The sequence below is a fragment of the Mytilus trossulus genome, chromosome 14 (assembly GCF_036588685.1).
Source record: "Mytilus trossulus isolate FHL-02 chromosome 14, PNRI_Mtr1.1.1.hap1, whole genome shotgun sequence".
In the NCBI taxonomy this organism is placed as follows: domain Eukaryota; kingdom Metazoa; phylum Mollusca; class Bivalvia; order Mytilida; family Mytilidae; genus Mytilus; species Mytilus trossulus.
The window spans coordinates 37,857,156-37,875,454 of NC_086386.1; the positions used below are offsets into that span (position 1 = coordinate 37,857,156).

The 18,299-nt window shown below is 33.1% G+C and overlaps 1 protein-coding gene across 1 annotated transcript; it reads left to right on the plus strand.

The window, feature by feature from the left end:
• Nucleotides 1–10,366: 10,366 nt before the first annotated feature.
• On the plus strand, nt 10,367–10,813 carry LOC134697716 (protein FAM133B-like). Its single transcript, XM_063560001.1, has one exon. The coding sequence runs from the start codon at nt 10,367–10,369 to the stop codon at nt 10,811–10,813; it is 447 nt and encodes a 148-aa protein (XP_063416071.1).
• The last annotated feature ends 7,486 nt before the right edge of the window (nt 10,814–18,299 follow it).

An 18,299-nucleotide genomic window follows, 5' to 3' on the forward strand; every position in this document is an offset into this window, starting at 1 on the left:
CGGTTGCCTATAACAGTTATTTGTCCGTTAGAAGACCAATTTTACCTTAGCTGGTAATGTTTCAATATGTTACTGACTAGATTTTCAGTTTTCATCCAAAACATGGCTTCCAACCTTTCACATTTCGACACACAAACAAAGGTTTAGAAATATAAATATATCAAAGGTTACAGGTATGACATGGCAATTGTTGAACATAGGCTGCGACTTAGCAGGTGCTCAATGATATATATATATCATTTGTTATGACTAATCAGTTGTAAAAGTATACAAATAAACTATATTTTCCCTTTAACAGCGCCTGTATCTGGAGTACATATATAGCTCCCCGTGTTCCGAATTTCTAGAGCTTGCGTTGTATAACGTGATTCTTTGATTGAGATGTGCTGCTAACATTGAACATATCAAACTAATTGTTCCTAATGTAAATATGAAAGTCTGCCGGCGTGTGTTTTAACCATTATATAGAGATGATACACAATAGGTTCAGAAACTAGTCATACCCTATCGCATCATCGGATTTATATACGTGTTTTGGTAGTTCGTGTAGCACAATGGTTTTGTGTATTTTAATATTATTTTTACTGTTATTTGTCATTTGGTCATTTTGTTATCTTCCTTTTTTCGACATCGGGACGTAGTTGATGCATATTTTTGTTGTTGTACTTCACGACAATGTGTCTATTTAATGTGTGCTTTCGGTTTTGCTCATTTCTAGTCTACAATTTTATCGCAGACAATGTGAGTTTTGTGACTGGTAAATACCTACTTGAATTTGTTTGACACCTTTCCGATTTGAACTCTATGTGCTAACCTCAATGCTCTTCAACTTTGTACTTGTTTTGCTCTATATATATTTTGATATGAAAATCACTAATGAGTCTTATGTAAACGAAACGCGCACCAGGCGTTCAAAATTATAATCCTGTTACCTTTGATAACTATTTACTGTCTTTTGGTATATCACATTTTATATCAGAAATTTTTAGTAAAAGGATGGTATGGGCTTTAGTGACAAAGAAATCATTTATAAGAAACGTTTGTATTGTAGTTTGATATTTTAGTTGGGATTAAAGTAGAAACATAACTGAATGCAGTCAAAACAATAAAATATGCAAAATTGATAAAGCAAAAATATGAAAAAATTTAGCCACTTTCTGGGTTGAACGTAACCAGGAACGTTGTAGCTCAAACATCTGAAAGCTGGGATGTGAATATACAGCCATATTGAGGGCATGGGCAAGTCAGTCATCACTATTTCAGTGTGTTCATGCATAACCAATGATCTAACTCCGTTAATAATTTTTTTCAATTATTGAAATCGAGCGTCACTGATGAGTCCTTTAGGTGTACAATATTTTAATTCTGGTATCTATGATGAAAAAAATAAAATTATAAAACACTGAACTCCGAGGATAACGAAAATTCCCTAATCAAATGGCAAAATCATAATCAACATCAGACGAATGGATAACAGCTTGCATAATCCCGACTGGATACATGCAATAATCATATATTTAGAAAGTGGTGGCTTAAACCTGGTTTTATAGCTAGCCAAACATTTCACTTGTATGACAGTCGTATGCAATTCCATTATACATGTATTGACAAAGATGCGTGAACATAATCAACAGACACAATAGGTAAATTATTGAAAGAAGGGGTATAGAAGTAAACAATGTGTTATAATCTTGACTTACTTTGACTTAATCCTCTTCGCTCCTTGTGGAACATAGGGCTGCTACAGTCGCTTTCCGTCTTACTCTATTTTGGGCTATCCTTTTTGCTTTGGTCCAGGTATATCCAATTTCCTCCAGCTCTTTGTGCCTTGATCTTCTTCAGCTGTGAACTGGTCTTCCCGGTCTACGATGTTCTTGGGGATTACATTCTAATGCCTGTCTAGTGATGGTACCTACAGGTTTCCTCAAAGTATGCCCAATCCATTGCCAAGTTCTCCTCTTTAGCTGTTTAGTTGCTAGTTCCTGGTTGGTTCTTTCCCATAAGCATTTGTTACTTATGGTTTTTGGCCACCAAAAGGAGTAGGTCCGGTAAGGACCGATTTTGGCCTCAAAATTCAGGTTCATCTGACGAAAGATTTTGACCACTTTTTAAACCCTTAAGTGTCTATTTCATTTGAATCAATTAGTCTATGTTAAAGATTTTAAAAACGATCCGATTCAAAGTAAAATAGGAAAAATCTACTAAATATGCCCAAAAATGACACTTTTCAGATGTGTTTTTGTCAAAAATGAAAGTGGCCGCAACCGTGTTCATCCTCAACCTTTATATATGTTATGTATTATCATAAAATACAACTAACATTTCAATATTAAGGATGAACACGAATGCGGCCACTTCGTTTTACACGAAAACCGTCTAAAACTTAACTAAAATGCTAGAATTATGAAGATTTCAGTAATTTAGCATGACTTAATGGTGCTAGTACGCGATATATGTGCATTGTATTGTCAAAAACAGCCCATATGTATCTAACAGAAACATTCTACTGTCCAATAAATAACTAAAAGTTTTTATTTTAACAATTTTGTAAAACTGCAATATTTTGGGGCCAAAAAGGGGTCTTACTGGACCTACTCCTTTACAAATTTGGCGCAGGCATTTGTTGATTAAAACCTGGATTTGATGTTGTACCCCTGCTGTAAGTCTCCAGGTCTCTGCGCCATAAAAAAGGACTGATTTAAAATTTGTGTTAAAAATACGAATTTTGGTGTTTTCTGTAAATGCTGTTGATTTCCAAATTGGCTTCAGCATAGCAAATGCTTGTCGAGCTATACTTATTCTCGTCCTGATGTCTGTGTCTGTCCCACCAGTTGTATCCATGATGCCTCCTAAATAAGTAAATTGATCTACTTCTTCAATATCTTCTCCTTCAATTGACACTGTTCCTCCTTTTCTGGTCTTTACTTTCATAATGTTTGTCTTCTTTTTGTCTCTCATGTCTTTTAAACGGTGAGATAACAGAGCCTGTAAAATCTAGGTCTTTTAGCCTTCGTGCGAAGTACCACTGTATACCTCTTGGTGTAGTGTCTAGTGCTTGCTTTGTTACCCAGTCTATAGCTATCAAGAATAGTGTAGGGGAGAGAAGGCAGTCTTGTTTCAAACCAGTATTTACATGGAAAGGATTGGTGAGTGATGATTCATGTATCACCTGTACTGTGAAATCCTCATACAACGCCTTGATAATGTTCACAATTTTAGTTGGTATCCCATAATGCCTTAGCAGTTTCCACAGCCCTTCTCTGTTAACACTATCGAATGCCCTTTCAAAATCAACAAAGTTGATGTAGAGGGATGATTGCCATTCTACCGATTAATCAATGATGGTACGTAGTGTTGATTTTTGGTCAGTGCAGCTTCTGTTTGATCTGAAACCTGCTTATTCGTCTCTCAGTACCTGATCAATTGCATCTTTAATTCGGCTGAGTATAATTCTGCACAGTATTTTACTAGCTACTGATAGAAGTGTTATGCCTCTCCAATTCTCACATAGCCATAAATCACCTTTCTTTGGCAGCTTCACTAACAAACCCTTTAACCATTCTGTTCCTTTTTTTTTTCTTCCTGCCAGATCTTATTCACTATAAAAAAATATTTAACAGAGACGCACAATAAGGCAAATACATCATATAGATAAGTAAATTAGCAAAAATAAAAGGCCAGGATACCAAAATCTACCATAGATTGCAGGATGTATAAGTACAGAGTCACGTATGCATGTAAAAAAAAGAAACTCAAAATGCATATAAATAAAGTACATACGCAAAAATGAAAGACGAGATCGAATACAAAATTGTACCGTAGAACAATAATACATTGACCGGATGTATAAGTACAGAGCCACGTCAAATGTAACAGAGAATCACAGAGAGGCATACTGACATAGCACATTAGCCAAAAATAAAGACAAGAATACAAAACTTGTACCATAGACCAATTGCAACTATGACGGATGTATAAGTATAGAGCCACGACAAATGGATGTAACCAAAACAGACTAAACAACAAAGACGAGACCCTAACAAGACATTTTTGTTTCTCTATTTAACAAATTTTGTTTTGAATTTCATGACATTTTTAAATCGGCGAATAAAGCGCACTCAACAATCACTTAATCAGTTAAGATTGTTGCCAGTTTATGTTCAGTAGTTTTTTTTTAGTTTTTTTTTTTTTTTTTTTTTTTATCGATATCCAAATATTAGGCTATATCAACATAACTGAGTCATTTTAACTGGAGCATCTAATGTTTAAACCACTTTATCCTGGAGTGTAGCTGCTACATGTACGATGATCAACGCGAAAATATGAAACAATCATATTAAAGGCAAGGTTGGGATTTGAAACATTCAGTTAAACAAGACTTACCAAAGATGATGACAAGATGCCGAGGACACGAAAACTAAACGACAGATAGTGACCACCTGGTATTTGATTCTACGGTTACTCGATCCTATTCTTAAATCAAAGCATAACTCATACAAAGCACATTAGGAATAATTCGATAAGCATAAAACACAAAAGAGTAGACCTTGTAACACGATGTGACAATAAATCTTAGATACTTGATTTTTTTATTAGTTGATATTGGCTTTAAACTAGCTGTCAGCAACTGCGAGTACTCTCAGATCTTTACTTAGTGTGTTTATTTGTCATGGGATGTGTAGATACGCTGCCAAGTCCGGTCTATGTTTTCTTTAGACGATTTATGTTTTGTATCGATCTGAAGAGCTTAGCTCTTGTTACATTGTAACTGATTTTTAAAACTGTTTCATTTTGTACTCTGACACAACAGTCATGATGATGGCTGATCTTTTATTGTGTTTGTTATATTGATGTATTATGTATATCTTTTCAAATCTCAGGACGATTTATAGCTTGAAATATTGATAAGTTCAAAGTGTATGTATAAGAAATAATAATGTCCTTTGAAAAATTGCTCCCTGGCCAGTTTTTTATAGAATTTTTGTATTTAATAATGTTCATTGCCATGAATAGTGTCGTTGTGGACAGAATGCTACAGCGAAAGTTATGAAATGGTGTCCACTTTACTGTAATATTATATAAAATAGTGGACAATATCAAATTTTGTCCTCGAAGTGAAGTTATACAAAAGTCATTAGAATGTGTATTATGCTTGCATTTAAATGAAATAAGATAGATTTATAAGAAACTGATCGACTTAAACAACAACAAAAATGGATGGAAGTGAATACAGAGTTTACAACTGTTTAAATTCAGAAATACAGAGCTATTGCTAATGAGAATGACAGACGAATAATAAAAAGAAAGTGTGAAAAATTTACAATTAAATTTGAAAAACTTCTAATTACTATTTTTACAATGACAAGAATGCAAAAGAAAACAGCTAGCGGTCCACTTCGACAAGTTACATATCGTATTATCCATATATCATGATGACAGCGGATGCCATCTTGATGTGTATAGTTATCAAGGTATCCGGCTTATAACTTGATCCGCCACATAAGCATCAGTGACGCTCAAATAAAAAAAAGTTAGAAAGCCAAACCTGTATGAAGAACCGAAAATTCCAAAATTGTACGCCAAATACGGCTAATGTAACCTATGTCTGGGATAAGAAAATACCTAGTTTTTTTTCGAATAACTCATATTTTTGAAAACAGAAATTAAAAAAAAAATCTCCATATAATTGATATTTATGTCAACACCGAAGTGATGACTACTGGACTGGTGACAACAAGACAGTGACAAAAAATACTTCAAAAATATAACATTCAAAACCTAAATGAACATGCAAGGAAATGTATAAAAAAACATGTGAAGAATGTCAAAAAACAGAACAAAAAGCAAAGACAGTAATTCCAGAACTATGTCCAGTGCCTTGCGAAAAGAGAAAATGGAAGAACATAGAGATTGATTTGATTTATATATATTAATATAATTTTTATCCTGTATATAAAGCATGTATGATGTCATTTTTGTTTTAAATAATGAGATTTAAATAAACCATAGAAACTAAACAAATTTTGTTCGTTGATAAGTTTAAATGTGACTCATATGGCCATGTTATGAGTATCATTGTGTACACTGTATGGCTGTCTGTGACTATGAAATTGGTGAAAAAACTGTGAAAAGATGTGCGTTCGAGTTCGAATTCACTAATTGACAGTTTGCGATGTTTTAGATACTTTGGAATTAAAAAAAAAATATATTTCTTTTGCAGAAAATTAATGTTTTTTTTTGCCATGGCATTGCTTTATAAAAAAGAAGATATGATGTGATTGCCAATGAGACAACTATCCACAAAAGACCAAAATGACACAGACATTAACAACTATAGGTCGTTTATTTTCAATCTATGAGATTATATGTCCCTCTGGTATCTTTCGCCCCTCTTTTATATCTATGATAGACTATGTTTCTAAATTGCTGGAATACTAATGAAGCTGATATTGGTCTTGTTTCTGCGGCACCAGAAAATGATTTGTCTGTAGAAACTATAAAAGAACTTTGTGTAAGAGGAAAACAGACTGAAAATTTTATTAACACACTTATTATGCTCAATATCAACAAAAGGAGTATTACATGTATTATGATAAACGACAAAACGTAGATAATAATTTGTAAACGATGAAAGGACAAGGTACTTGTAATGAATTTCCGTCGAAAACATGGGTTGGGAACTGTGGAACAGCACAATTAAGATACGAAGAGCCATATACATTATAGTGTGGAAAGAAAAATTATCTAAGACTGACTTAGATACTAGTAGCAGAAAAGAATTCGGTCCATATAACCAAAAGTCTTTAAACGTATGAAATGAATCACATTGTAAATAAAGGCAACAGTAGTTTACCGCTGTTTAAAATTTATACATCGATTGAGAGAAATCAAATCCGGGTTTCAAACTAAAACCGAGGGAAACACATCAACTATAAGGTAGAGGAAAAGGTAAAAATCACAAAAATACTGAACTCAGAGGAAAATCTAATCGAAAAGTCCATAATCACATGGCAAAATCAAATAACAAAACACATAAAAAACGAACGGACAAGAACTATCATTCGTCATTTGGCACAGGCATTTTCAAATGTAGAAAATGGTGGATTGAAACTGGTTTTAAAGCCCTTAACCTCTCACTTTGATGACAATCTGATCAAATGTTAAGCAAAATTTATTTACAATGAAAAAACGAATTAACACTGAAGTGTAACAAAATCAAAACGAAAATTCAGCATTCATAGAAACGGAATATTAGATAACAACTGCATTATTCCTGACTTGAAACAGGACATTTTAAGAAAACAAATGTGGATTGAACTTGGTTTTGTGTCTAGCCAAACCTCGCACTTGATAGAAATGTTAAATTCCTGTACCAAGTAAGGAAAATGGCCATTGTTATATAATAGTTCGTTTCTGTGTGTGTTACATTTTAATGTTGTGTCGTAGTTCTCCTCTTTTATTTGGTGCGTTTTACTCAGTTTTAGTTTGTAACCCGGATTTTTTTTTCTCAATCGATTTATGAATTTCGAGCTGCAGTATACTACTGTTGCCTTTATTTAAACATACTAGACTAAGTACCGCTGAAATTACAATATTACATAACAGGTACATGTAGATGCTAGAATACTCAGGGCAGGGTAATACATTATACATAAATAAGAAAACAGTGCATTTCGACAGGGTAATCACAGTAACACCGAATACCTAAAATAATTTATGACATAAAACAAAACAGCATAATAGAATTACGTACTTTGTGTATCAACGCCACAAACCGTGATACCACAGGTAATTTCCAAAGCTGGATATATATATATTCTACCACTGCATCGTGTAATACGATTTTATCCACTCGAGACAGTTTAATTTTCAATTTTAAAACGCGAGGCTTTGCCGAGCGTTAATCTAACTGTCGAGAGTGGATAAATATCGTATTACACGAGATTTGGTGGTAGAATCTGTTTCTCTAATGATTTTTAAACAATACGCAGGCAAACCTATTCCTTCTTTGCGACTGATCTGCAAAACGATGTGTTCTTTCTATGTGACGTCATCAGGCATGGTCGTCTTTTTTCATGCCGTCACAATAGGAAATTCAGAGAAAAGTAAGAAAATTAGTCGTCATAATCGATTTTAACCAATGAAGAACTGAGATCAACGAACCACACGTTGGTTAAATTTGTTTATACAACGGGTGCAGAAAGGGATAAATTGACGAAGAATTAGAGAAACATCGATATTAGTTTGTAATTATGGGTAAATTTTCAATTGATTTAAAGTACTTATTTCCATCTCGGATAATTTCGATATTACTCGTTACCTGTTTGTACAAAAATGTATCGTTCGTAATTTAATCGCATTTGATTGGTTAATAGAAATACCTGTTCACTAAATTATATATTCCCTGGTCATATTGAATAATTTACTGATCAATTCAACACGTTAAAGTTAAACATATGATTATCATTACTTACAAAAAATGGAAGCGGATGGAAAAAATCGATCAAAATTTATATTTTGACTGCTTACCCCATAATTTACTTCTTTTATAATTGAAGGCATATGGCCTGTCAAATGAGGCACTTAATTTAATTGATAATTATTTATCAAATAGGAAACAGTGTGTAAAAGTCGGTGCATGTTTTAGTACCTGGCAAAATATCTATAAAGGTGTACCACAGGGCTCGATTTTGGGTCCTGTGCTTTTTAATACTTTTCTAAACGACATTTTCAATTTTGTGAAAGAAAATGAACTGTACAATTATGCAGACGATAATACATTGTCATACTTAGGACCAGACCTAAATTGATTAGTTAAATCTTTGGAAAAGGAAAGTGCTGTTTTAATTGATTGGTTTGCTAATAACAAATTGAAAGCTAATCCAGATAAATTTCAGGCTATTGCTGTTGGGAATAAATCAAAATGTGGGAATATTAAATTCAATTTGGATGGGAATGAAATTTAATGTGACACTGAGGTAAAGCTCCTGGAGGTGACAATAGAATATCATCTCAAGTTTAAAACTCATATCTCTGATATTTGTAAAAAAGCATCAAGGCAGTTAAATGTTCTTAAAAGAATTGGAAAACATCTATCTAAATTGGGAAGGTTAACTATTTATCATTCATATATGATGTATAATTTCAATTATTGTCCTGTGGTTTGGCATTTTTGTGGGGAGGGTAATACTAAAAAGATGGAAAAAATACAAGAACGTGCCTTGAGGTTCATATATGAAGATTTTGATAGTGATTATGAAACTCTGACTGTTGTTAAAATCTGGTTTACCTTCTTTAAAAATAAGACGCCTAAGAATGATGGCAATAGAAACTTTTAAAATATTACATTAAGAATCACCGGTGTATCTCCATGATATCATTAATTTTAAAAATTGTATCTTATACTTTTAGAAAACAACAAACTGTTGAAATTCCACAGGTGAGAACCACACATTTTGGCCTTCATTCATTAAGATATGCTGGAGCTACACTATGGAATGAGTTGCCTGACACGATCCGTGAACAGACAAACCTAAACCAGTTTAAAAGTATGATCAACAACTGGAATGGCAACTCATGCAGGTGTGGCTCCTGCAGATCTTAATACCTTTATTTTATTTTGTGTTAAATGTTTGTTCCATGTAGCTTACAGAAATTAGTTTGCTTTATTTATTTCATTCTGCTTTGCATGTGTTTATGTTTCAGTTTTAGTGCTTTGCTTGCATGTGCTATGTGCTTTTTATCGATGAGCTTTATATGTGTGTTTTATGTATCTTAATATGTGTGTTGTTATTGTTATTAATGTCGGCAAAAAGCTCTACAGAGCTTATGTTTGTATTTAATGTAACCCCGACTTGAAATAAAATTTCTTATCTTATCTTATTCGAATAGTTTACTGGTCAATTCAACACGTTAAATATATGAATTCATGGTTTGGTTTACTTCTTTGTTGGTTAATTGTCTATGCATTGTGGTGTCCACGCTGATAGCTGGAAGATGACAGGATTGAATGTTCATTTTCTCCCAACCTGAATGATGCAGTTGTAATGCCGTATGATACACGAAAGGTTCAACGCATTTTAAAACTACAACTCATTACATAATACTGGTATTACTGGTGATTCGAATTCTTCGCTAGAAGATTTTTTTTGGCTGTTTGCTCCATTATGTTCTCCAGGGAAAGTGACAAGTTCAGGGCCGACTAGACTTAGTTTGTTATCGTCAACATATTTTCCGGCAGAGGGCGACATGGATGAAGTCAAAGAAATAGTGTCTGGTGGTCTCGATTCTAATGACGAAAAGGAAGATGATAAGATAGGGGCCGAATTGGCGTTGGTTTTAAAAGAAAAGGAGCTGATTAAAAAAGATGCGTAGTAAAAAGTTAAAGAAACATGACGAGGCGGTCGATGGCATGGTTGGCGGGAAGAACGGCAATAAAAAGGAGAAAGAAAAGAGGTCACAGAAAAAGAAAGATTCAGGTAAATTTTTGATAAAGCAAAATTTTGATATAAATGACCTAAAGTCCGACAAAAAAATATTAAAAGCTGTACATGAACAATTAAAGAGGTATCAGTTAATATCCGATTCAAGTCAAACTAGTGGTTTCATTTCGGGAGATTCCGATAGTGAAAGTTCTGTTTTATCAAAAAAGAAACGGAAAACTCGCAGTAAAAAACACAAACAAAGTCAAAGATTTCGGAAAGTTCTCTTTCAGATAGCAAAAATTCAAGTTCCGAATCGGCAGTTATACAAGGAGCATAAACAAGAAATACAAAAAGAACAAGAGAAAGTCGGGATTAGTGGTATCATCTAGACAAAAAAAAAACACCAAAGTATCCACAGGACTGTCCGCAGTCAATGTTATTTGATGTATTTTATAACAATAAAAAGAATTTTAATATAAAATTATTGTGCAATTATTTGCACTATCCAACTATGTCGGCCTTTCTTACAAATCAAACTGTGTAAAACTAATAAATCCTGTACACATAGTTGCTTTAAATTAAAATCCTACAAATGCACAAGGTGATTAATTATCATGACTTTTACATAGGAATAAAACATTTTTTATTTTTTTTTAACTACAAATAATGAGATGCAATTCAATATCCGATCAGAATTACAAATAATATAAAAAAAAAGAAGCTGAGGTATGATTGCCGATGGGACAACTATCCATAATAGACCAAAATGACAGACATTAACAGCTATAGGTCACCGTACGTTCTTCAACAATGAGCAAAGCAAAATTACTAAACTAAATACATAAATGCTGGATAAACAAATGCCGAGACACGTCTCATAGAAATGCCAATTCACATTCATCAAAACAGTCATGTTCGGGAATAGGTCACGTTAGGTACTTCAAAGACAAGACAACGTAAAGGGTAATCCACAATCTAAGACGTGGTAAAAATCTCCCCCATTAGGTTAGACACAGACACATTGAATGAATCAATCAATTCGTGATGTTGTCCATAATGTTTCCTGTGTAATTTTTAATCTTTCCTCCCAATAAATTTGTTGGAGCAGTTTCTGCGTAAGGAGTACACTCCTGTATATGCAGTCCGTATAGTGTGATCATGCACGAGCAGTACGTATCAACTGAAATAACACCAACATGATTAGACAGAGGAAATGTTACTGCTGAAAAATGGGAAATTGATAATTGGGAAGTTGAAATCGTCCCGTTTGTTATAGATTTTTAAAAGTGTGAAGTCCTCAATACTGAGGACGAGATCAAGGTATGAAGTAGTCCTTCTAGTATCAGAATTATCTTTAATTCCAATGTTCGTTTTCATTTTGTCTTTCAGAAGGTTCCAAATGGACTCTGCTTCATACCAGTACGTAAACAATCGACAAGCAGGAGTGTGCAATTAGTACCTATTGGAATATCGACTGTCTGTTGAATTATCAATTCTCCAAACTCAAATATTATATTGTCGATTTCAAAGTTAACGCTGGTCAACTTTAAAATTACCAGTTGTGCTATTTACTCTAAGCTGTTTTATGAGACATTGCAAATAATGGTGTTTACATACGAAGACAATATTATTAGAGACTGTACCTGCTGGAACAACGACATTTTGCCATACAAAGAGAATAAAGCATCCACAATCTCAGGGTTATTGAATAGGTTAAAAAATCTTGCGCTTCTGAATGTATTATCTAATAGCTTTGATCCATTCAGACAAAGTGTCCAGTTCTGATTCGTCTGGTTTGCGCTGACAACGCCATGGCTGAAAACGAAAAAGACAAATAATAGTACAAAAGTCACAACATAATATACACTTAAGACTCAGCAACAAGACCCCCCCCCAAAAAAAAATAAATAAATAAATAAATAAATAAATAATAGGGATGACCTCAAGTGCACCGGAAGGATAAGCAGTTCCTCCTTCACATGTTGGCACACGTCGTGTAGCTCATGTTATTAAAAACCTGGTAAATCGTCGAATTCAGTAGATCATATTCATGAAAAAAGAAGGAGATTGTAGTTACGACTTAAGGAACATATCCGTTATCATATGTTGAACAGTAATTCCATAACTTTCTTGATGGGTTCCGTTAAATTTACAAAGGGATGATTTTGACTTCATTATTTAGAACCCTTGTGAATAGCAAACCTCTTTCAAGGAAATCATGATAGGAATAACAAGCCATGGAATATTGTGTCAATTGGAAGATATAAACTCCGTATGCGTTGAGTCAAACTTATAAAAGAAGTTAAACAGTCAAATAATAGTACACAAGACATAACATAAAAGAATACTACCAAAAACTGGGGGTGATCTTAGGTGCCCCAGGAGAGTAAGCAGATATTGCTTAACTTGTGTTGCTCATGTTAGTACAAACCCGGTATAAGTTAAGTCTGCCAATTGATATTTTATCGTATGTTTTTATATGTTGTGATGTTATGCTATTGTTTCAGAAAAAGGGAGAAGGTTTGGGCCCATTAAAACGTTTAATCCCGCTGCAAATGTTTGCACCTGTCCTAAGTCAGGAATCTGATGTACAGTAGTTGTCGTTTGTTTATGTAATATATACGTGTTTCTCGTTTCTCGTTTTGTTTATATAGATCAGACCGTTGGTTTTCCCGTTTGAATGGTTTTACACTAGTAATTTTGGGGCCCTTTTTAGCTTGTTGTTCGGTGTGAGCCAAGGCTCCGTGTTGAAGGCCGTACTTTAACCTATAATGGTTTAATTTTTTAATTTTTATTTGGATGGAGAGTTGTCTCATTGGCACTCACACCACATCTTCCTATATCTATATAAGAAGTCTTAATTCGGAAGGTCATATTTGTGAAAAGGGAACGAGGTTGTAGATACGACATAAGCAATTGAGCCCGTGCAGAGTGAAATTAACGAGCATAACGATTATATAACCTTGTGTTTATTCAATGCTAAACATATGGAAATTTTAAGCCTTTCCCATTGTACTCTAATAGTTGATAATTCGGTAAAGAGACATTAATCTAGTGGATACAGTGTGTTGTATATAATTTTTTCTTTTTTTTATTGGTGGAGGACTTTAGAACAGATATATCTTTTTTTTTTTTTTATATAAATAATCCGTGTATATATATATTCTTGGTGGAGGATAACCATATTATTACTCCCAATAAGTGGAGGTGTGCCTTTATTGGCAGAAGTTAGACAGATACAGATACAGGTGCTTAATAGATAGAAGATTATTGCATGCAGGGCTAGCAATAACTACCTTAAAACAAGTTCATAAATTACGATATTGGTTAAAACAAATATGAATATGGAGCTATTCAAGTACATCTTATTTTAGGGTGTGCTTGACTTTAGTGACTCAGCATGATATTTTAAAGAATGTGGAGATTATTTAGGACTTTTGTAAAACATAAACGCTTACACATTATAGAAAATATAATGAGGCAATCTATGATAACAATTTTATAAAGAAAATCTCTGTTCACAAGTCTGTAGAGGATTTTTATTTAGAAAAATCTTGGTTTTATTTGACAAACAACCCCCCATAAAACATTGATTAAAACATTTATTTACCTGTTTTCCTCTTTTTTAAGCAAACATTGAATTTAATTCGATTCAAGTCATTAAGAAGTTTTAAATTTTAATTGTATTTCATTTATTAGTATTATTAGTGTCGATAAAAACAGAAGCCCGCTGCTCAAACATAGGAAAATATAAATTTCAAGTGTAATCGAGGAGGCGTCTTTGAAATGTAGCAAAAATAAACAAGGCTCTTACTGCAAGATATTTAACGGCAATTAATATCTTAATTAACATTGACGAGAGTTACAGATTTACTAGTAAAAATTCCCCTCGACCCGAGGACGCAGTTTAATACTTTGATACAATATACTAGTATGTAAATTGTCGGAATATTTAAAATTTATTTGTATTAGCTTTAGAAACAGGACGAAAAGCGAGCCTTAGCTTTTAACCTGTTCCGTAGCGAGTACAAATACATTTTATATTTCTGACTATGTATTATATACATGGTTTATATCCTGCAATTTACACCTGGAACACGAGCGTGTGTTGTTTACATCCAAATCATTGCCTCTGATGTTTTTTTTTTTTTTTTTTTTTTTTTAAAGAAAACAACATAAGTTGAAACGCGGACCGCGAAGAGGTCCCAAAATGAACTGTTACCCAGAAAGTTTAAGATATATATCAATATTACCGCTTGCTTACATGTACATTTAAGCGGGAAACAGGAGACTAAATTTGTACATGTACAAATACATGTACAAAAAGAAAGCAAACATATATTTGTGTAGCTGTTACTTGTACAATAGATGCTGATTGCAGGATGAATTATCTTTGACTTGTGTTGATGTAGCTATGGAACCATAGCTTATAGTCCTTTTGGTATTTTTGACAATGGTCCGCAAATTGTCAAAAAAATATCATAAGGACCTTATGAGCTACTGACAGTTTCTCCGATGATGTGGTTGCTGTAAACACTTATATTATCAAGGTAACCAAACAAAGCACCACTTTTAAATACTGAACATGTCACCACGACAAAGTTATTTTTGATTCTCAACAATTATATATCAAACTAGATTTTTTTTCTAATTATCTTGGGAAATGTATACTGTTATGTAATAAATGTGACGACTGAATCAGAACCATTGACTGTCGATAGCTTTATAATATCAAACATATGTTTATTAATGATCCATGCGTTGAACAAACAAACATTCTAGCATGCACCCAGTCACATCGAAATCGATTAAAGCGAATAAAGGAAATTTGTTTATTTGACTTTTATAAAGTTGATCAAATAGTCTAGGCTATTTTTAAAATAGTCTGTGGACTATTTGACGAACTATTAGTTATCACTTTTATTATAATGTTCTTTAATATCATTACAGGCATCATTCTTGATTGTTGTTTAACTTTCAGTGACAAGTATTTCAACCGTAGTCAGGACGTGAACAATTTAAAAGTCAAATCATATAGGAATGTACCCTTAAAAGAGCTGTTTTAGTTTTTTTAAGTATAAAGAGAACGTGGCATATTACCGTCACGGGTTATCGGATTTAAAGTCTATTTTTTGACCGGACGTTTATTAACTACAATTAATAAGTGTACAAAGTCATATATAAAGATATAATAGATTCATACCGCTGTACTGATTATGTATTTTATGTAATATATAAATCAGATAAAACATCTCTTTTTAAATATGATCCGGTTTGATCTTTCTTATGAACTATTCTAGTCACGAGTAATGATCTTATAACAAAATACCAACTCTCTCTTCTTTTGTCCTGCCCTTTAAAGTAGCTGTTTACAATATCTCGCTTCGGTAATTTTATAAGTACACATAGATTTACCTAAAGTATTTTGTATTAATTTCTTATGTGAAGTTATATGTCTTATATTGAGTTCAACTTGATGCCGTATCTCAGGACTGTTCTAGCAAAACAGGTAAATTGTTATTCTATATTTTTATGATGGTCATGTAGTACCATAATTTGATAATAGTAACACTACCGTTCTTTCAAATGTTTCTGTAATACATGAATACCGTAAAACCTCATGTTTTTTTTTCCGCGTTTTAATGTCATCACAATACCAGGCACTGATTGTAGACTACCTTGATTGTTTCTTTCGTTGAATAATAAAAAGGAAAGATAACTCCTATTTATGACTCGATTGGGACTCGGGACTCAGTCCGAAAGTAACCTACAGTTAACAGATGTCGGGTATGGGGGTGTTAGGTTTGCGGAACCGGATAAGTGGTTATGTTATTTTTGTATTCATACTCTCCTAGACATTACAGAAAAAATCTTCACATATTGCACATCATATGAAGGAATGTTTTCATTTGTATTGACATGGGATCTTGGTAAAATTGAGAATAATTTAGGACGGTGTCAGCCTTTTGTAATGAACTCCAGAGCTCATACACTTGCATTTGTAAACCCAGATAATTTGAACTTGATATAAGAGATTGCACGCATATTGTAGTTTTGCACCTTGTGTTAGGGGATTGTTTTTTAGAAATCCCCCCAAGTTTAAAATCATTACCCGGAATTCTCCAAACCGACAGTAGTATCTTTTAAAAAAAATACCAATGAGAAGTATTCGTTTGACTAACCAGGATGTATAAATACGCTGTCACGTTCCAAGACGTTACACAACAATTAGTCATGTGTTTGTAGGATGTCTCGTTGCTTCCTCTATCCAAAATACCTTTTTCAATATCAGCCTAAATTACCTGTCGAATGAATCATTTGCTGAATCAACCTTTTCAACAAAATCTTTTGTCATACATGTGAATGAAATACTTGCCACTGAACTTTAAGAAAATTAAATTGTCAATAACCAAATCAAGATGATCGAGCGTTAATCATACTACCCAAAATCGGTAAACACATACGAAATGAAAACGTGAAAAATGATACTTAAACATGTAACGCTGTATTCTTTTTCTATACTCTGATTTCGACAATAGGATGACTCATTGTAAATTATACGATACTATATATAACCGAGAATACATTCACTAAGCCGCTTTAAAACCTCTTTGTTTCGTGAAATGTCAATGAACAATACATATAAGCTGGCCAGGTCAAGATATATCCAGATGAATTAAATAACAAATATACCAAAAAAGATCTTTATTAAAATTTCAATATCCATTTTCATTTTCACTCGTAAGTTCCATGCATCCAATTGAGATTTATTATTAACATCTTTTGCAAACACACATTAAATTAATTTTATACAAAATTATTTACAAGTCGTATAGTTGTATTTAAATATATAAACATTCAAAGGTTGAGCACTGGATTTTGTGTGAAGCATATTCGGTTTTAAAATAATAAAAAAAGGACATTTTATATGTTAATGAGAATAATTCACAGGTACAAAAATTTAGTTCACCGTAACTTCCTGAAAACTAGAGATACATCAATTTCATCAAGTTAAACCTGTTTTCAATTGGCTTTTTGTTATTGGGACAGATGGGAATTTACTACCTGAAAATCTTTTATAAAAATACCAATGATTCATACAAGCTATACTGTAGTCTGAGATGTAGATACAACGAATAAATCACAAAAGATGAGATTTTTAGAAAGGGGAAAATGACAGTGTAAGAAGGGAAATCAACTTGCATCAATAAGTAATTAACGTTTGTTTTAAGTTATAAATTAAATTTCATTACTGCACGCAAGATTTACTCATAATACTGTATTCAGATAAAGATTGACCTTGACCGTTCTATAATATACTGAAATAAGTCCATCACACTAGACCACTTGGTCAAGTAAGCTTTATCGAAAACAAGATTGTCGCTAGTCGAGTGATGGCTTCCTCGTCGGGTTCATTTTGTGATATGAATCAGTAAATGGTGTCTGTTAGACCTTGCAGAAAAGTTATTACTTTTGTAAGTTGTGAATGCAGTTTCATCTATACATACGCGACTTTAAATGGCATTATTTTCTTTTTCTCTAGATAAACGATCATGGGAAATTGTATTTCAAAATCACACGGAGAAACAGATTGTGTAAGTAATTAATAAAAGCTAACATCCTTGAGAGTTTTCGCATTAAATAGACGTTATTTACCACATATTTGTTATGAATACCTTGGGTTTTGCAGTTGCAATAACCTCAAAATTGCTTCATTATATTGTTATAATTAACTGTTTTTTTCTCTCTTTTCTGCAGAACTTAAATATGTGATAAAAAGATTATAGCATGTCTTTTCCATATTGGCCCGGGTATCATCCCTCGACCCATATCGGCCCTCTGATAAAGCCTCGAGGCTGTTATGGGAGTCTCGAG